General features: G+C 43.2%; 1 protein-coding gene across 1 annotated transcript in view; it reads left to right on the forward strand.

Moving 5' to 3' along the window:
* Positions 1 to 22,256, forward strand: part of nrxn2b (neurexin 2b) — an 86,777-nt gene that overhangs the window by 63,164 nt on the left and 1,357 nt on the right. The window contains 2 exon segments of the mRNA XM_066656621.1: positions 17,660 to 17,808; positions 17,810 to 17,834. Coding sequence (XP_066512718.1) covers positions 17,660 to 17,808; positions 17,810 to 17,834 — 174 coding nt within the window.

Here is a 22,256-nt window from a genome sequence, read left to right on the forward strand (position 1 = left end):
TAAGAAGCTAGAAAGAGACAATTAGGCTTTTGACCTGTATTTAGTTTGTGAGGCAGACATTTACCTGTAGCAAGAAATGAATGTGAGTTAGATTGATCCGTAGTATCTATTAATCTAGTATAGATTAGTCTGTAGTAGATATCTCTGTCAGAACGACCACATGTTTTTTGATGTGCTTAAATTAAGAACCACTCTGCCTTCAAAATGTTGTGGCGCTTTAATGGAATGATCCTGTCCAAACCCAATTCAACAGAAACTGGCCTATCACCACCTAAAATACCAATTAAATCCTCATCATTCTAATGACAGCAGTGATTAAATAGCCACATAATTACACATCATGTGCTAGGACAACCCCAGTACGAAATGTGAAGCTCAACTGAGCCATAGAGGTATCTGTTGCCGACTGCAGCAAACTTCACAGCCCCAATATTCCTCTGACTTGCTTTGAAGTTTCTAGTATGTTTTTGGGTTGTTTATAAAGGCGCTGTGTTTAATGTGTTTTATCTGGATTTTCACAGGGTCTTTTCTATCTCAGTATGATGTGTTTGTTGATTACGGCTATTTTTCCATAAGAACCATTCAACCATAGTCTCACACTATCACTACAAAATGTGCATGCCGATCAACACAGGCATTGAAACGTATATGATGTAATATTTTATGAAGAGACGGACTTTAGTTAGATAAACAAACTGGACTTTGGAGGTACACACTGTAGACTTGTATAAAATGGCCAGAGTTGGGTAAAAGCACTGAACTAAAAAAGATCCATTGAAGTTTTTGGCTGATGTTTACTGCATATGAGATCTTTCTTGTTGAGTGCATTTATCATTATTGTGTGTGTCTGTGCCTGTCACTGCCATTGTATCCTGAAGCAACGCTGGCATGACTGCAACCAATTTAGACAATTTCACTGAACAGAGATTCAATATCGATGACAGGAATGTGCCACTAAGTGACAGCTGTCAATAAAGAGACTGAAACACAGACTTCACAAGCTGCAGAACCTTGAGCAAAGATCAGAACAGATGGAGGAGAAACAGATGAGACAAGATGAGATACAATACAATTTTATTGACCCTGAAGGAGTTTACAGAATGGATGGAGACTTCAAGTGACTATTATGGCAAAATGATTCTCGTTTTAAGGGAATATACAGAAAGAAATGGTGAAGAAAGTTAGAAATTAAAGAATATGAGATATCAGTAACGTATAACTGGCTGCGTATGACATGGCAGTAGTTAAAAATTCATGCAGAGATCACGTACAATTGTAGATAAAAGATCAAATGATATAAATGTGAAATACCGCTGTTGAAGAATTAATGTGGCTATAGGTTAAGTTCCTGCAGAAAGTAGTGTTTATCTTCCAACAGTTCGGAATGCTACTTCATTCACAGCACTTAGCTCAAACAGGTTTGTCTGTATCTGAGCTTTCTGAGGTGCACATTCACCAGACAAGCTGTCAGAAGACATTATGCTTTTCACATTCCTATTTCTATGGAGATGCCAACATTTCTGGATACACACAGAAAGTGATTCATCATCCACACACCTCCAATGACATGAAACAACGTGTACGAGGCATGCATCAACACACTTCATTCAGCTGCTAAACAAGTGTGTTTGAGGGGTCTCATCATCTTCATGGTTGACACGTTTACCACTAACATGGCCCCTGTAGAAGAATCCATCTAGCAAAGTGAAACTTGGGGTATAGAGAAGACAGAAGCAAATAAAGAAAACACAGAGGTTGTGAAAACAACAACTTTGTAAATTCATTCATTCATTATCTGTAACCCTTATCCAGTTCAGGGTCGCGGTGGGTCCAGAGCCTACCTGGAATCATTGGGCGCAAGGCGGGAACACACCCTGGAGGGGGCGCCAGTCCTTCACAGGGCAAAACACACTCACACATTTACTCACACACTCACACCTACGGACACTTTTGAGTCGCCAATCCACCTACCAACGTGTGTTTTTGGACTGTGGGAGGAAACCGGAGCAAACCCACGCAGACACAGGGAGAATACACCACACTCCTCACAGACAGTCACCCCGAGGAAACCCACACAGACACAGGGAGAACACACCACACTCCTCACAGACAGTCACCCGGAGGACACCCACACAGACACAGGGAGAACATACCACACTCCTCACAGACAGTCACCCCGAGGAAACCCACGCAGACACAGGGAGAACACACCACACTCCTCACAGACAGTCACCCCGAGGAAACCCACGCAGACACAGGGAGAACACACCACACTCCTCACAGACAGTCACCCCGAGGACACCCACACAGACACAGGGAGAACATACCACACTCCTCACAGACAGTCACCCGGAGGAAACCCACACAGACACAGGGAGAACACACCACACTCCTCACAGACAGTCACCCGGAGGAAACCCACACAGACACAGGGAGAACACACCACACTCCTCACAGACAGTCACCTGGAGGAAACCCACTCAGACACAGGGAGAACACACCACACTCCTCACAGACAGTCACCTGGAGTAAACCCACTCAGACACAGGGAGAACACACCACACTCCTCACAGACAGTCACCTGGAGGAAACCCACGCAGACACAGTGAGAACACACCACGCTCCTCACAGACAGTCACCCGGAGGAAACCCACACAGACACAGGGAGAACACAGCACACTCCTCACAGACAGGAATCGAACCCACAACCTCCAGGTCCCTGGAGCTGTGTGACTGTGACACCTACCTGCTGTGCCACCGTGCCGCCCACAACTTTGTAAATGTTTAAGTTTTTTTTTAAATTGGAAGGATCTATTGCTGCCCTTCTAACATTAAACTTCAGGTTCATGTTTTCATTCCTTTCCTTTTTTTTATTGCATTTGCCTCCTGATCTGTTCTCAGAGAAACAGCAGATGGAATGTAGTCTCTAGGCTTGTTTCATTAAACATTTACATCTATGGCATCTCAGAAAGAAATCCACAGATCTAATAGTGCTTTCGCAAACATGGTACGTTTTCTGTCCTGATGTGGCCATCTCCTTAGTTCCACTTTTGTTCCTCTTAATGTGATAAAACCATACCCAATGTGGCTGTAGAACTCAAGCTTATTGCAGTGGGACTTCCATTCACTCAGAGTGTGAATAAATAACAAAAAAAGTTTTTCAATAGCTTTTGCAGCTACTGAATCAGTTTTAGACGTGTCCGTCTTCTTTCTTCGATCACAAGGGGCCTGAAGAGTTTGTCATGCCATAATTACATCTAAATAATAACTGTAGTGACTCAGGAACTTCAGATGTGAGAGTAAATGTAGGTGCATTTAATATTGGAGTTAAAGGTAGAAACACCATTCCAGAAATGTTGGATTCACACTGCATTCCTACAGTGTGGACGCTAAGTTATCAAGGCTTATACAGACTGTTCCCTCATGAAAGAGGAAGGGATAGAAAGAAAGGGAGACTTCAAAGTGTTTATGAAAACCTGGGGTGATAAAGCAACGCACCGAAAAAAGCTTCTCCTAAATGTGTTTTGCTGGCATTGTTGATTAGTTCTAGCTCTTATGTACTGAAGTGTCACTGTAATTACTGGATGTTGTTGGATACTGTTATCCTTTTGACAGGGATTAGGTGCTTTGATTCTCCTAAGCAGGTAACAGTTGTGCAGTCATTTCTGAGCTGGTTAGCTGTTGCTGAGACAGCAGCTCAGCCCTGGCCTCTTTCGTTTTAATCTGCGTCCAGCTCCCAGCACCACTGCAGCTAATTAGCATGAAATGAAATCAAAGGCCAGGGAATTTTCCTCTTCTAGTAAACATACCCGCAGCGTCTCACATACTTAAGACTTAGACTCTGCCACTAGCCAGTCACTTGACATTGTGTTCTGTATTATTCATCTTTAAATATATATATATTCATACACATTCGTTCCACTGACCTTACAGGTGCACTTCTACAATTATAGACTGTAGTCCGCCCGATGAGTACCTTGTGAGTCCCCTTTCCCCTGTCCTTCAATTGACAGAACCCCCAAAAGACCACCACAGGGCATATTCAAAATAAATAGCCTTTTACAACTGATATTGTCTCAAAGCTGCTTTACAGAATTAGTAATCAGAACAAGAGATCAACAGTGCGAACCAAAAGCCCAAGGTGAGCAGGTCAAATGTGATGTACCAGTAAAGCACACGCTAACACCACCAGCACTGAGAATGATCCACCACTCAAATCATACCTGCCCTGTGGGGGTCCTGTGGGGTCCTGATCACGGAGGAACAGGGTGAAAGTGGGGCTAACGAAGCAAGCAGAGCGACAGATGAACAATTAAGTCGCACAATGTGGTCAGTGGCGTTTTAAAATGCACTCTTTAAAAAGGTGTTATAAAGGGTTCTTTGAGCGATACCGTAGAAGAACAGAATTTCGGTTCAGTAAAACACCATTTTTGTTAATAAATTTTGTAAATTAATTTTTCTTTGGCATTGGTCATCGGTCATATTAAGTAAATTGGGCTTTATAAGATCAGTCTGGCCTTTTGTCTTGTGATATATAAATATAGTATATATTTAAATATAGAGTTTCAAAACCATACTGGAAGAATGTATTCTTGACTCGTGGGCTGTCAAGTTTCATTTGCAACAGACTAAATGTTTACAGCTGTTTTGCATTATTCTGTACTTAAGCAAAGTGTATATGGGCAAATATTAATGCATGTTTCCCCCTTTATTACCCTGGTGTATATGTTTTAATTTTTAATGTACCTCTTTAATTAACAAGATTGTGACCTCTTTCACATGTTGAATGAAGAGAATTACTTCTGATAAATAGCTGATTTGAAGGCTATTTTAACACACGATGAGATAAAAAACTAGGTTTTGCTGGAGGTCAAAAGATCAGTCTGCTATTAGCCCTTTAACAGCACCCAAACTGAGAAATATAATGTGTTTTCCAGGAATAAATGTGTGATTAATCATTGAATCATCCAATGCTGTTATTTACAGGACAGGAATCTCTTGCTAATCCAGTTAATTCTGTTAATCTGTCTTTGCTGTGAATTTCCAGCCACGCTCTCTGATTAAAGCTGGAATTTGTTTTCCTGTCATGTTTTTACCTTTTTCTCATTTCAAGTTAAAGCGATGGTAAAAATCTGCAGCGTTGTGTTTTTCCCCACTTTTCTAGCGGTGCATGTTATATGTAAGAGACCCTGATAACTTTCAAATTGGAGCCTTTTCAATTTGTCATACATCCCCTAATTAAATATAATGAGCTGTGATTTGAAGGTAGCTAATGTGTATTTGGCATTTGGAGAATATTACAAACTGGTTCATGTTTTCATTTTCAGTTCCGTTGTTCCACTTTATACAATCAGAGTGCACTGCGTGTCACATAGATCTTGAATCACACTCGAGGGGGAAAGAAAAAACAGTTATCGCTGGAAAACTACATTTTGAGGGCTCACTTCTGTTCACTATTAAAAATATATATTTATTTACCACAAGTGATCTCACACTAATGACCTCTGACCTTTTGTTCGGTGACACTTAAGGTTGTACAGAAGTGTAATTAATCTTAGTGAAATGCCCTTGCACCTGCTAACTCACCTCTGCATATCAGCAAGAGAGTTCTGAGATTAGCTTTTTTTTAAAACAACAAAGGATAGCAACGCCTGGTCTAAATACTACAGAGAAAAAGGGAAAAATAATTAAATATGCTAATGTTATTGTTAAGAAATTAGATAAGCAACAAGGGGTAATAAGATAAATTGTGTAATATCATTTTTTGAATTTCTTTCTTTTTTTATAACGCTTTTTTCCCCTTAATGCACATCTATAGCAGTGATTGCTTTTTTACACAAGTGATGTTTGACCTTAAAGTCATGATAATTGTAGTGTGTAACGCAGGGTGATTGTCTAAAGTGGACTGGTGAAACAGAAAATGAAAACATGGCCCAGTGAGTTCAGTGCTCTCAGCTGAGGAAAAGTAAATGCCAAATATAGCTTTATTCAGCCATGTGTAGTGACTCTATCATAGCTCTCTGTTTCTATTCCCATTGACCAAGCATGTGCTTTGAATAATAGGCAGTGTCAGACACATTCTGCATGTCAGGCAGGAAAACATCCTGCTTTAATCCCCACAGTGTACGACAGTGCTGGACTGTCGAAGATAACCCATTGTGAAACCTTCTTTGTATGTCACGACTTAGATCCGTCTGCAGTATACACCTGTCTGTCTTGTGCTGGTTGGAAATAAGGAGTGAATGTGTGGCATCAATCTGGGACAGAAAGCAATCCACAAGAGCACAGCCCATTGGAGAAATGGGGTCAGCAAGAAAGTGTGGAGGTGTAGAAATTAGTCAGACATGCTCCGAATTAAATCACAGTCTCTCTATAACGCACTAGGACTGGTTAAACATAGCAGCCATAGTTAGATCTGGATGGTGGCTGTCTTGAAATCTCTCAGCTACTGACAGCAAACACTGAGAATTTCAATCTATATCTGTTGTTGATATATGTAATAAAGTTCGATTACAATGGGTTTGAAAGCTTTTACATTTTCTAGTGCACTAGTAATGTAACGTTATAGAAACTTCACTTTCATTTTTAATTTAATGTTGGGGATATATTCATTCATTCATTCATTATCTGTAACCGCTTATCCAGTTCAGGGTCGCGGGGGGCCTACCTGGAATCATTGGGCGCAAGGCAGGAATACAACCCGGAGGGGGCGCCAGTCCTTCACAGGGCAACTCACACACTCACACCTACGGACACTTTTGAGTCGCCAATCCACCTACCAACGTGTGTTTTTGAACTGTGGGAGGAAACCGGAGCACCCGGAGGAAACCCACGCAGACACAGGGAGAACACACCACACTCCTCACAGACAGTCACCCGGAGGAAACCCACGCAGACACAGGGAGAACACACCACACTCCTCACAGACAGTCACCCGGAGGAAACCCACGCAGACACAGGGAGAACACACCACACTCCTCACAGACAGTCACCCAGAGGAAACCCATGCAGACACAGAGAGAACACACCACACTCCTCACAGACAGTCACGTGGTGGAAACCCACGCAGACACAGAGAGAACACACCACACTCCCAAACCCACAACCTCCAGGCCCCTGGAGCTGCGTGACTGCGACACTACCTGCTGCTCTACCGTGCCGCCCATGTTGGGGATATAGAAGTTCCTTAATCTTATCCAAGGTCTTTGCTTGAAACATGTTTGAAATAATGTCTAGGGGCTGCAGATGTTTCAAGTTACAGTAACAAGCTCCTATTTTTACCATATACTCAAACATTGTTTTTAGCCACAACTAGCGTCTAGTCATTGGTTAAAATGTACATGAATTGGACAAATCTAACAGCATAAGGACATTTAGATTAGAATGTTTTCTATTAAATATAGTAAAACTTACAAGTACCAGTTTTGGTTGGGGCTGGTTAAAGCCTCTCTCTGGGTTCCATAGGGAGCAGAATGGAGATGCGTGATTGGACGTGGTTGTGGTGTCGGCACGTTTTCGACCGCTGACGTAAAAGCTTATTGATGATCTTAACCAGCTGTGGGGTTGGTCTGTGCACGCCTTGGCCATGGCAAATTGGCCAACCATCGATTCGCAAGTTTCTGTAGAATGACTATTGATCAGATATCCCTGGTGTGTGTCTGTGTGTGAGAGAGTGGTTTTCCATAGCGATCAGTAGAGAAGAATAGTCTGGTTTTAAATCGTCGTTTATACTGGGCCTCCGTTCTTATTTTCTGTGTGATGTGTGCAGTTCTTAGATTTACATTCACCTTCCACACCCAGAAATTCTAACTCTCTGTACCACTCCCTTTTCCCTTCCTTCACTCTCTGTCTCTCTCTCTTTCTAGCTGCATCTCTCTCTCTCCTCTCTCCTCCATTTCTATACATACACACAAACCACCAACAACTACTAGTACTACAAAAAAGCCTTCTACGTGGTTTGGAATTTGAAAGCTAGACCTTGTATAAATATTTAGCCTGTATCCCCTGAGTGAGGAAAGCTAAAGCTGTGAGCTGGACTCTAAAACCCTCTCACTCTTGTTGCTCTGTGATAGAACTGATCCTGCACTACAGCTAACACAGTGCTTATTGCTATGGGCAGAAGTACTGTTCATTTAAACCATCAGCTTACTGAAGAATGTGTAGCAGTACAAAAACCCAGGTTCGGTTTTGAGGTCCTAATAAAAGTTTCATTATATTATGTATTAAAAATATATTGTATTATAAAACACCACATTATAACAATATAACCGTAAATGCCACATAAAAAGTTGTGTTAGCATGACTCAGACTCAAAAATAATACTCAAACATAATGTGAAATGGTGCTATTTGTATTATCCAAACAGTATTGATATAGGAAGCGTGAAGCCCCATGTGCTCATTAGGATGTAGCCTAATGTTTTCATTGCCATCATTTTGTAATAATAAGTAATGCCCTGTGCTCTATTAATATTCTCTGAGAGAAATGTTGAACTACATAAAGGAAAAGACAGTAGCCTTCAGTCTCACATCTCTTATGCTCAAAGTGCAAAGACAGGGTATATACTTTTTGTCTGTTTTTCTGTGCTGTTCAAGTCTGTAAAAGACCATATCTTAAAATCAATGCTTCCTTTAGAACTCCACTGTTGGGCAAAGACCCCCTCTCCAAATGATTCTTCACAGAGACACACTTTGTCCTCTGTTTAAATCTGTTTCCCTTTTCCCTTTGCCTGATCGATCTGAGTCTACGTACAGAAACAATGGCAGCCAAAACCCAGTTTTCACACATCGCAGAAGAATCTCTCTTAGGGTGCTGAGGTCACGGAGGAGGGTGGCAATCGATTGTGATATCTCATTTAAAAGTTCCCAAGATGGAGGACTACGTTGAGAAACAGCATCACAGCTTCGGTCTTAAATAGTCTTTTGAGAATAATCTGGCAGAGTTCCCACCAGAAAGATGCTGGTTTCATCATCATTATGACTTTGCTGGTTCCTCAGTTCCGACATAAGGATGACAACAGATTGGAAAATTCTTTTTTATGGCAGTGATGAATGGTCAGTGCTGAATTGGCTAACAGTAGTGTTGTAGTCAAGCCCATTATAGCTGAGTCAGAATCAAAGCCCGTACACGTTTAGTCAAGATGAAGACACATTGAGCCTAAGTCAAACTGGAGAAGAGGAGTATTGATTCAAAACCAAGACACACTGAATCCAAATCATCACCAATCTGGGACATGAGTCGAGAGTGTGACTGTGACATAATGAGTCTGTTTCCAGACCAAGATGGGACGCATTGAGTCCAAATCAAGGCTGAGACTGGGGATCCATTGTGTCTGCGTCAATATTGAGAACAGTAAACATTGAATCTGAGTCAAGGCCAAAACCCAGAATGGATCTAGACACTAGACATAGATCTAGGACAGGACACAGTTAGTCCCAGTCAAGACTGAGACTGGGACACATTCAGTCATGTCCCAAGATACAGTTTGTCTGATGCAAAACCCGAAATATTCATTCATTCATTCATTATCTGTAACCCTTATCCAGTTCAGGGTCGCGGTGGGTCCAGAGCCTACCTGGAATCACCCTGGAGAGGGCGCCAGTCCCTCACAGGGCGACACACACACATTCACTCACACATTCACACCTACGGACACTTTTGAGTCTCTAATCCACCTACCAACGTGTAAAAACTGTGGGACGAAACCGGAGCACCGGGAGGAAACCCACATGGACACGGGGAGAACACACCACACTCCTCACAGACAGTCACCCGGAGAAAACCCACGCAGACACAGGGAGAACACACCACACTCCTCACAGACAGTCACCCGGAGAAAACCCACGCAGACACAGGGAGAACACACCACACTCCTCACAGACAGTCACCCGGAAGAAACCCACGCAGACACAGGGAGAACACACCACACTCCTCACAGACAGTCACCCGGAGGAAACCCACACAGACACAGGGAGAACACACCACACTCCTCACAGACAGTCACCCGGAGCGGGAATCGAACCCACAACCTCCAGGTCCCTGGAGCTGTGTGACTGCGACACCTACCTGCTGTGCCACCGTGCCGCCCCAACCCAAAATATGGACACATTAAATTTGTCAGCCCCCTTCACCCTGTCCTTCAGTGAAAACTGATGACCTTAGGGCCCCATTGGACCACCACTGACCGGATTTGCACAACTATTATTTATATACTATTTATTTATTTATTAGCCATCACAACTTGAATTTAGTGGTTTGCTTGTGTAACTTACAGGAAGCGCTTTGAAAAGGGAGCTCATTTTGAATCATGAGAGGATATTGAAATAGATGCTGGATTTCTCTGATCTGCAGTAAAAAGTAAATAATGGAACACAGCCAACTTACATGACATCCTGCCAGCCAGCGTGCATTCTGCGAATGGCTTTCCAGATGACAGTGGAATGCACACTATTCCCGCAACATAACAACCAGCAGCCCAAACGTCCAGAGCAGTGGTTGATTAACAGTTTCTGGGGCGACAGAGGGTTCAGTTCTGTTACCGATGCCCTGATGTCAGTTGCATGTGAGTCAATTAGAGGCAGTTAGCTGGAGAGGCCCAGACCAATCTAGTGTCCTTCAGAGAGAGAGAGAGAGAGAGAGAGAGAGAGAGAGAGGGAGGGAAGGAAAGAGCTGGGCAATCACACAAATTGGAGAGGAGGAGAGAAAAGAGATGAACAGACTTTTTAATCCACACTAATAGCCTTCAGTGACTTGAGTGGAAAATAGTGGAGACACAGTGCTGCTTTAGAAAGAAGTGGAAAAAGATGCACGTGTTTTTGAAGCACAGTCTCGCCAGTTTTATAAATAAGAATAAGAGATTGTTATTCTGATATTTTTAGCAATAATTGTGCTGGAGTCTTTGAAATTTAAAAGCTACTTCACCGTGTAAATAAATTATGTGAGAGTCTAATTCTCTAATGAAATCTCTCCTTCATTACCTGTTTTAACTAATTCAGTGCCGGTATTTGGCATCTGAAAGCTAACTGCAGTAGCATGGTGTTGCAGTATTGTGGCTGCCACACAGCTAAGGGGCCCTGGGGCCTGGGTTCAAGCTTCAGCTTGAGTCACAGTCTGCGTGACATTTGATGTGTTCTCCCTGCATCCACTCATCCACTGGGGTTGTGTTTGTGCCCTCATTTGCCGGTTTTAAGCCTGGGTGAAACTGGAAGGTGGTGTCAGGATGGGCATCCAAGTTGTGTGTACAGTCGAGGGGCAGGTGATCGGCTATGGTGACCCCTTGTGGGAGCTCCTGGAAGTTCTGCAATATTTAATATTTTAGAAATATGGGCCAGCTGTTTATACAATAACAGTTATATTACTGAAATCTGGAACTGAACCTCTGATTAGATATTATGAGGACATACATTTATTTTAAGACAGACATATTTAGTAGTTATATGATGTTCAAGATGTAAATACAGATCTACAACAAGATTCTTAGCAGACGAGTGCTTTAAAGCTAAATAGACCTTAAATACGGACTGCAGGTACGGATTGACTTGAAGATTTATAGTTTATTTGCTGAACAGTTAAACTCCTAGACTCCCCAGTGTTCAGACTTGGTGGGAGATTGGTGTTTGCGTGTAAGTCCTGTCTGTCCCTGCTGTCTTTTGTGTAGTGTGAATGACGCAACCCTGAGCCATTTCTCACCCATGAGGGATTGTTATGTTACTGAACCTAGGGAGGAAAATGAGTGGGTGTGCATATATGTGTGTGTGTGTGTGTGTGTGTGTGTGTGAGTGCATACATATAATTGGTCCCAATTGTAGAGTCTCTGAAAATTCTCATTACCAACAGGTATCTGCACTGTATGGCCAAAAGTATGTAGACTCCCCTTCTGTTTAGTAAATTCAGCTACTTTAAGGTGACACAGGTGCTTATTTGTGCAAACACAGCTTGTGGGCTCCACAAAAAAGCAGTGCCAGTAGGAAGTGACACTCAGGAGCACACAGCCATAACCTTAAAGCACCTAAGTTTGCCATTCTGAATGCCACGCATTGTTTCTTTTATCTGGAATATTATTTAATGCAGTCTGTGTTCAGTGTTTTATTTTATTAGCGACAGATACAGAATCTTTTGTAATAACGCAAAAACGTGTGTTGCTAATCCACACAATTTCTGAGAACACAGAGACAATCAGCAGGTGCAGTTGGTGTGTGTGTGTGTTTGTGTTTGTTTACGTGTGTGTGTGTGTGTGTGAGTTTGTGTTTGTTTACGTGTGTGTGTGTGTGTGTGTGAAAGAGAGGGACAGAGATAGAAATTGGATTTCTTCTTATTATGATTCTGTAATTATAAACAACAAATGGAACTAGGACAGTGATCAACAACAAAGTTATCTCTATGGAATAAAGCAGACATTCTGTGTGTGTGTGTGTGTGGTGGGGGCAGGGGGGGGGGGTCTATTGTTTGTGTGTGTGTGTGTGTGTGTGTGTGGTGGGGACAGCGGGGGGGGGTCTATTGTGTGTGTGTGTGTGTGTGATATTGTGTGTTTTTCTGTGCATACATGGATGCTTTTTAGTCCAGTTCCCCTGGTAGCATGAGCAATCCCAGGCATCAGTTTCATTCTCATGACCTATTCTCTAAATCCAGATCATAGACTTACGCTGCTGACTGCAGGAATAGATTTCGGTCTCTGCTGCAGTCATTTTAAGCAGCCAATATGACATCACATGAATTAGATTCGGTACATAGTGTGTTTCTATCGTAGCAAACAGTGGCTTTATTAGACCATCGATTTTGTGTGTGTGTGTGATCAGCCATAACATTATGAGCACCTCCTTGTTTCTACATTCCCTGTCTATTCTCTTGGCTCCACTTACCACACAGGAGCACTGTGTAGTTCTACAATTACAGTCTGTAGTCCACCGTTTGCTCTGCATACTTTGTTTGCTCCCTTTTACCCTGTTCGTCAACGCTCAGACCCCCAAAGGCCCCCACAGAGCAGGTGTGATGTGGTGGTGGATCATTCTCAGCGCTGCAGTGACACTGACGTGGTGGTGGTGTGTTAGTGTGTGTTTTGCTGGTGTAGAGTGAATCAGACACAGCAGTGCTGCTGGAGTTTTTAAACCCCTCAGTGTCTGGACTGAGAACGGTCCACCGACCAAAAACATCCAGCCGACAGCATCCTGTGTCACTGATGAAGGTCTAGAGGACGACCGAGACACACTGTGCAGCGACAGATGAGCTACTGTCTCTGACTCTACATCTACAAGGTGGACCAACGAGGGAGGAGTGTCTCACAGAGTGAAATCGCTGCAATAAATGGAAGTTTATTAAATATCTAGTTTTTTTTTATGCAATTATATATATATATATTCATTCATTCATTATCTGTAACCCTTGTCCAGTTCAGGGGCGCGGTGGGTCCAGAGCCGACCTGGAATCATTGGGCGCAAGGCAGGAATACACCCTGGAGGCGGCACACAGACACACACACACACACACACACACACATTCACTCACACACTCACACCTACGGACACTTTTGAGTTGCCAATCCACCTACCAACGTGTGTTTTTGGACTGTGGGAGGAAACTGGAGCACCCGGAGGAAACCCACGCAGACACAGGGAGAACACACCACACTCCTCACAGACAGTCACCCGGAGGAAACCCACGCAGACACAGGGAGAACACACCACACTCCTCACAGACAGTCACCCGGAGGACACCCACGCAGACACAGAGAGAACACACCACACTCCTCACAGACAGTCACCCGGAGGACACCCACGCAGACACAGGGAGAACACACCACACTCCTCACAGATAGTCACCCGGAGGAAACCCACGCAGACACAGAGAGAACACACCACACTCCTCACAGACAGTCACCGGGAGCGGGAATCAAACCCACAACCACCAGGCCCCTGGAGCTGTGTGACTACGACACTAACCTGCTGCACCACTGTGCCGCTTATATATATATATATATATATACCTAAACATTTATAAAATCTCTAGCTCATATATTAGATAAAGTCTCCATGAATGCAGTTGGCGGTGGTAGATTGTGTTGGGTCAGAGTGACTTTAGCTCTCCTCAGTCGGTTACATTCAGATTAATTAAAATACTTCTGTGGAAACATGCTCGTATAAAAATCATGCTAAATCATGAATGTCCATTTTGGAACTGACTCTGAACGCTCAGATGAATCTCCAGCTTCGACTGAAAAGCTAATGTGCCTTGACCGTGACCTCCTCAAGCACTGATTAAATGTTCAGAACAGATGAAAGTCACAAAATCCATTTATTTACATATTCTCTTCCTGTTTTAGCTGACATTAGTGCACTGGGGATGCATTTTTTTTTTCCTTTTAATGAAAATCACTGCTTCTGTTTATGAAGGACACTTTTATAAAGCCTACAGCCATAAACTTGGGAGATTTGAATGTATTAATATCAAAGCCAGCTCCTTTTATTCCTCTTTTTTTAACACAGTCTCTGTGGACATATTGAGGCTGTGTAGAAATGATGTCTTATAAGAGCAAGTGACAAATCCAAAGGGAGTGAATATATTATGCATAAACAGAATGTTTCTTCGCTATGAAAGTGCTTGTGGTTACTGTTAGTGGAGGTAGGTGACTTACACAAACACCGTTTTACAGCAGTTAATATTAGTTTGGCTTATTAAAGGTAATTAATAAGTAATGGGCAGTGAAGTAAATCCACCTTATAAATCGAAATTAATTAAAGCTGATTACTGACAGGTATCAAAACATACTGTAGTTGAATAAGTTGTGCATAAATATGCATGAAAACACTGTACTGTAAATGACATTAATGTGAGACTCTTGACATGCGCTCTGTGAAGACAGTGTTCTCCACAAGCCCTTGAAAGGACAGATGTGACGTGACTGCCATTTTATTGATCAGTAATAAATGTCTCTCTCTCTCTCTCTCTCTCTCTCTCCCTCCCCCACCTGCTTTGGAGGTAATCATTGTTAGATTACTTCATTTACTTCGTTGATTGGTTTTAGAGCACCCTGGTCACTTTCCTTGATGGCAGGCATATCCCTTTCTCACTCTCTCATACTCCCTCTCTCTCTTTCTTCCCCCCATCTCTCTCTCTCTTTCTCTTTCTCAATCTCTCTCTCTCTCTCCTTTCTCTCTCTCTCTCTCTTTCTCAGTCGCCCCCCTCTCTCTCTCACTCTCTCTCTCTCTCTCTCTCTCCCTCTCTCTCTCTCTCTCTCTCTCTCTCTCTTTCTCAATCTCCCTCCTCTCTCTCTCCCCTCTCTCTCTCCCCCCCTCTCTTTCTCTCTCTCCCTCTCTTTCTCAATCTCTCTCTCTCTCTCTCTCTCTCTCTTTCTCAATCTCCCCTCTCTCTCCCCCCCCCCCCCTCTCTCTCTCTCTCTCTCCCCCCCCCTCTCTCTCTCTCTCTCTTTCTCTCTCCCTCTCTCTCTCTCTCTCTCTCTCTTTCTCAATCTCCCCTCTCTCTCTCTCTCTCTCTCTCTCTCTATCTCTCCCTCTCTTTCTCAATCTCTCTCTCTATCTCTCTATCTGTCTCTTTCGCAACCTCTCTTACTCTCTCTCAATCTCAATCTCTCTCTCTCTCTCTCTCCTCTCTCTCTCTCTCTCCCCTCTCTCTCTCTCTCTCTCTCTCTCTCTCCCCCCCCCCTCTCTCTCTCTCTGAGCATAACTCTGATGAGCCAAGTTCAGCTCCTCTTCTCTCTGAGCTCAGTGACTCTCTCTTTGGCCCAATTTTGGCGTTTCAGAGCACCTGCGTTTGAGCTTATCACAAGTCCTATTTGGTAAACAAAAACAAAAATCCAATAGTGCTGTTCTGCAGCGCACCTTGGGTTTTGCTGGTTCTAGTGCATCAATGTTGAAATGTTTGATTATAATCATTAATAAAACAATTAAATATATTATGTGCTTTATTTATAAAAAGGGACAAATAGTACTATGGCTGTGCATTCTTGTAAGAGGGGACCCCAACAGAGCCATGCCCGACATAAGTTGAGTGCATGGAGTTTAGAGATGTGGGTGAATGCTGATATCCATTTTTTTTTCCTGAACAATGAGCAGACGATTTAAGGAAGAAAAAGAATTAATAATAAAAAGTGATGCTTATTTCATCCCTTGGTGAAATTAGGTGTCTGCAACCCATCTGTGGTGAGCAGATTTAGCACGCTCACACACACTCTTTGCTGAAGTTGGGCCGCCAAAAGACCCAGGGAGCAGTCGGGGTTAATTGCCTTTCTCAAGGGCACTTCAGCTGTGGATAACGAGGGAGGAGAAAGCACCGTTTTTACACTCCCACCTCCCTCATTTCTCCTGCCAGTTTTGAGGGACCTAACTGGTGACCTTTGTGTCCCAAGCCACTAGGTTTTAGGACACGGCTGCCCCATTAATATATGTACTTTATGTTATTGTTTTTTAATATTATTATAATTAATCATGAGCTCTAATCTTTAAAAAACTTGGCGTAATTGCCTTATTCTGATGACAGCGCCCTTATACGCAGTCTTTTCATTCTAGCAAATGTGCCTACAAAGCCAGACATTACTGCTCTTTGTCAGGTTTTTGATAAACACTGTGCAAGCTGCATTAAAGTACACAGTACGAAACCTCCACCAAAACATATTTAAAAGTTCAGTCTGTGTGTGTGTGTGTGTGTGTGTGTTAGAAGAAAAAGAAAAATCACATAACTCTAGTAGTGTTATGTTGAGCTTTGTATCTTGGCAGAGGCATTGTGCCCCAGGTTGAGTTATTTGTCACTGTAAACATATTGAATGCAACGCTGCCACGGGAAGCTAAAGCATAATGAGGCTTTGACAGAATTTTGAAACAGCAAGTCTTCAGGGAGTCTACATGACAGCAACTTGCTGTTTCTCTCTCTCACACACACACACACACACACATACACACACTCACATTCACATCTCCAACTGACAACAGATCTAAACACCTTTTTTTTTTGCTTGTGACACACACACACACACACACACACACACTGCATGAAACTCTGTTTCTTTTTTAATCACATACAGAAATAAAACACGGTTATTCACATTGCAAGGCACTTGTGGTGTTGCATCTTTCAAATCTACATCTGACTTTTAATTGAGCCTCTACGGAGAATTCTCACTTCTACCGTTTCTGTCCATGTCTTTCTCTCGTTCTATAATTTCTGCTGCGTTTTTAGTTTAGCCTTTATTCTAATTGCCCTAAAGCTTCTCTCCAGTCCTGCAGAGACTTCACTACAGACCAATCCCGAGACGTCATAGGCCAAATGAATAACCACTGATTGTTAGAAAAGCAATCTTTTTTTGTTTTCTTGGCTCTGACTCCATTTGTTCTTTCGTTTTTTTTTTCCCGTTTTGATCTGTGCATTCTAACGTCTCCTGTGTGGTGTTCTCTCTGTGCCTTTTTTCTTTCTCTGAGATCATTCCTTCAATTTCCTTAGGCAGTCATTAGTGTCTACATGAGATTGCAACGTTTAAATGAGTTATGTGCATTTCACAGCACTTTGAAATTATGCAAGTGCACATGATGACTTTGTAATAATCTGTCTCTTTCTCTTTTTGCCTTTATGCCTTGTGCTCTATCTCATTGTTAATCCAATTTATTTTCCCATTGCTGTTTTTCTCTCTTTCTCTCTGTCTCTGTCTTTTTCTCAGGAGAGCTGTATATCGGTGGTGTGGGGAAGACTATGTATAACAGCCTGCCCAAGCTGATTGCGTCCCGGGACGGTTACCAGGGCTGCCTGGCGTCCGTGGACCTTAACGGCAGACTGCCAGACCTGATAGCAGATGCCTCCCACAGGGTGGGGCCAGGTGGATCGAGGATGCGACGGTCAGTAACTTGACAGTTGTGTAATTAACAGAGTAATGGACAGAGAGTCCAGTATTTTACCACATGAGAAAAGTCCAGTGCTTACTCCGTTCTGATAAACTGTTCAGTACTCTTAACTGTGGACACAGTCAATTCATTCATTCATTCATTCATTCATTCATTATCTGCAACCACTTATCAGTTCATGGTCGCGGTGGGTCCAGAGCCTACCTGGAATCATTAGGCGCAAGGCGGGAATACACCCTGGAGGGGGGCGCCAGTCGTCACAGGGTAACGCACCTACCAACGTGTGTTTTTGGACTGTGGGAGGAAACCGGAGCACCCGGAGGAAACCCACGCAGACACAGGGAGAACACACCACACTCCTCACAGACAGTCACCCGGAGGAAACCCACACAGACACAAGGAGAACACACCACACTCCTCACAGAAACCCACGCAGACACAGGGAGAACACCCCACACTCCTCACAGACAGTCACCCGGAGGAAACCCACGCGGACACAGGGAGAACACACCACATCCTCACAGACAGTCACCCGGAGGAAACCCACGCAGGACACAGAGAGAACACACCACACTCCTCAGCAGACAGTCACCCGGAGGACACCCACGCAGACACAGAGAGATCACACCACACTCCTCACAGACAGTCATCCGGAGGAAACCCACGCAGACACAGGGAGAACACACCACACTCCTCACAGACAGTCACCCGGAGGACACCCACGCAGACACAGAGAGAACACACCACACTCCTCACAGACAGTCATCCGGAGGAAACCCACGCAGACACAGGGAGAACACACCAAACTCCTCACAGACAGTCACCCGGAGGAAACCCACGCAGACACATGGAGAACACACCACACTCCTCACAGACAGTCACCCGGAGGAAACCCACGCGGACACAGGGAGAACACACCACACTCCTCACAGACAGTCACCCGGAGGACACCTACGCAGACACAGAGAGAACACACCACACTCCTCACAGACAGTCACCCGGAGGACACCCACGCAGACACAGAGAGATCACACCACACTCCTCACAGACAGTCATCCGGAGGAAACCCACGCAGACACAGGGAGAACACACCACACTCCTCACAGACAGTCACCCGGAGGACACCCACGCAGACACAGAGAGAACACACCACACTCCTCACAGACAGTCACCCGGAGGACACCCACGCAGACACAGAGAGAACACACCACACTCCTCACAGACAGTCATCCGGAGGAAACCTACGCGGACACAGGGAGAACACACCACACTCCTCACAGACAGTCACCCGGAGGACACCCACGCAGACACAGAGAGAACACACCACACTCCTCACAGACAGTCATCCGGAGGAAACCCACGCAGACACAGGGAGAACACACCAAACTCCTCACAGACAGTCACCCGGAGGAAACCCACGCAGACACATGGAGAACACACCACACTCCTCACAGACAGTCACCCGGAGGAAACCCACGCAGACACATGGAGAACACACCACACTCCTCACAGACAGTCACCTGGAGAGGGAATCGAACCCACAACCTCCAGGTCCCTGGAGCTGTGTGACTGCGACACTACCTGCTGCACAATCAATTATTTCATTAAAAATAACATATCCCAATGGTTTAAGACCCAAAACCCAAACTCTCGCTTATTTCCGAAGAGAGAAAATAATGCTGGCTTTCCTCTGTCAGAATGTCTGATGCTTTTTATATATACTTAGCTCACATAGAGTGTAGAGAGGATGAAAGCAGAATTAATAAGAATGAGCAAGGTTATTTGAGCATCAGTGTATTCTTAGTCTAAACACATATTGTGTCATATAAGTTATGTTTAAACAGTAGTGGCAAAATTAAACTTAACTGGCAAAAGTAAGTATTTGCCAGACTTCATTGGTTATATAGTTATATATTAGCAAGGATTTCCATATTCTCTTCTACAGGGATTTGTGGTGTCAACAAAAAAAAAAATCATTGCAATGCTTTATAAATCTCTTGTGAGGGCGTATATGTCAGTTTCTATCATACAACTTACTCTTGCTGTGTACCTGTAGTCTACTTCTCATGTTTCAAACACCTGCACCTGTTACTTGTACGTAGATGATTTTCCATAAATAAGCTCCAAAATAAAAGCATAAGGACATTACTCAGACCTAACACCACACCGTTTTCACTAAAGGGCTCTGCAGTGAGCTTCTAGTTAGTGATGATGATGTGTTTGTTTTGTTCTCAAAGGCCCCTGTGTCAGCAGAATTTTCCTTACCACACAAAATGGCCTCCATGTACAATAAGCACAAATGAGCAAGCCTCCATTTTAACCGTAATGTTAGAGGCTCCACTAGACCGCCGTTTCCTTCAGCAAAAAATCATCAGTTTTCCCTTCCCAGTTTTTCCAGACAAGCATATAAGCCGTGCCCTCACTGCACTTTTTATTTGTAACTGTAGGTTTCAGCTAGCTTGCTAGCATATTCTTGCATTATTTATTTATTTGTTAGCATCACAGCGCTAATCTGCAACACTCTGCTGTGATTTCCCAGCGGAGCCCATCTCATTTCAGATTTACCCCTGTCTAGCTCTGCCAAGACGACCTTATTACCTGCATATACACACTCCCACGTCACCCTATCGTCTTTTGTTTCAGAACACATTAAAATCAGATCGTGTGCCTATGCTTCATTCATGCTAATCATAGCATGCTGCATTTTGGCTGAGTTACCTTATTGGGTTTTCTGTTGCTTGTGTTTGTTTTGACATTTATGGGACTCTTACCAAATTTTACAAATGACTTACAATTGTATTGTCAGACTTTATTATCCAGAGTTTTCTCTTTACACAATTGCTTCTGATGGCGTCAAGTCATATGCCTTATTTCCTTACGTGTCATGAAATGCCTGGCAGATGATCTGCAATCAGCACAAACATAACTGTTCTGCAGTAAGAGCCTAATTTAAAAAGCATTAATCATGCATGGCTTGCTCCCATTCAGCTGTTGATGTCAAATCAGCAAAAATGCTACAAGGATTTAGTTATTTGTTTATTTTTCCTCATTCATAAGGCATATGGTGTCCCTGTGTTTGTGTGGGATTTTTACCCACATGGAGACCCTCTATTTGTTAGTTCTACATCAACATGCCATGTCACTGTGGGGCGTTCACATCTGCAGTTCCTTTAGAAATGTGAGCGGTCACATCTTACAGATATTTGTATCAACACAACCCCAAATAAACAAATATATATATATTTCTTTTGTAATAAAAAACACAAGTCTTGCTTTATTCATGTCTGCATTAAACGCCTCGCATTAGAGATCCATTGAATGGGATAAAGAGTTAAAGAAGAGGAAGGGAAGAGGGACTGTCAAAAGGGAGAAAGAGAGACAGATGAAAAGGGGAAAAAGAGAGATCTTGGGGCAAGAGAGCCAAACCCTTCCAGATGTTTCTGCCAGCTGTCGAATGCAGGTAGAGAGGCCACAGAGCGTGAGAACTCAGCACAGACTCTCTCTCTCTCTCTCTTTCTCTCTCTCTCTCTCCCCTTGTCGGTCTGTCTCTTTTTTCCCAACACGCTATGCCAGATGTCATTATGTCTCTATGCTTTCAAGGCTCTCAAACAAGTCAGCTGCCCCACACAAGCCAAATATACACACTGCTGTCCTGTTTGGAATGACATGATAATCCTGCGCTTATGTTAACAATGACCTGCAGTTATTGCAGAAATAGCATATTATTTAATTGATGCCCTCTAGACTCCTCCAGTCATTAGCATATGATTGATAGCTCAGTCCGCTCTTCAGGCCGTTAGAATAATAACCAATAAAATTAAGCATCTCACTTGCTCTCCCATTCTATAATGAAATGAAACGTAATGGCAGGGCTTCCAGTGATATGTCTGTATGTTTCCACCGTGCGTAGGTCAATCTATCTCTAAGTCGCGACAAACCCGTGTCCTGCTGAGCTTTGTAGATGAATCATTAAACAGTGTTTTATTGATCAGTATTTTTTCATTGTCTGATTTACACTGTGTTTACTAAGTTTCAGTTTAAATTAGCAGAGTCCATGACACACGGTCAAGTCTGATTTCGTTTGAATGAAAAGGCTTGATATGTATCAGTGTTAGTTAATAGACTGGACTCTCTACCTCATGAGTTAGCAACGAGAAACGCTGCAGATGACAGATAAAGTTCCATGCTTTTTCTTAAACATTGTACTAAATCAGACAGTAGCAATATAGGTTTTTAATGTAAAGATTATCACATCATTTTTAGGTTGATGCTTCATCTCAGACCGTGTAAAGAATATTCCCAACGAGCATAATGGATCATAATGTTATTTAATAAGATGAGACGGTTAGGGTTTATTTGTGGAACTGACAGCAAATGAAAGCTGTAACAGGTGTTAATTACTTTGAGTTTCAGCCC

The sequence above is a fragment of the Hoplias malabaricus genome, chromosome 2 (genome assembly GCF_029633855.1).
Source record: "Hoplias malabaricus isolate fHopMal1 chromosome 2, fHopMal1.hap1, whole genome shotgun sequence".
NCBI classification, from domain to species: Eukaryota; Metazoa; Chordata; class Actinopteri; order Characiformes; family Erythrinidae; genus Hoplias; species Hoplias malabaricus.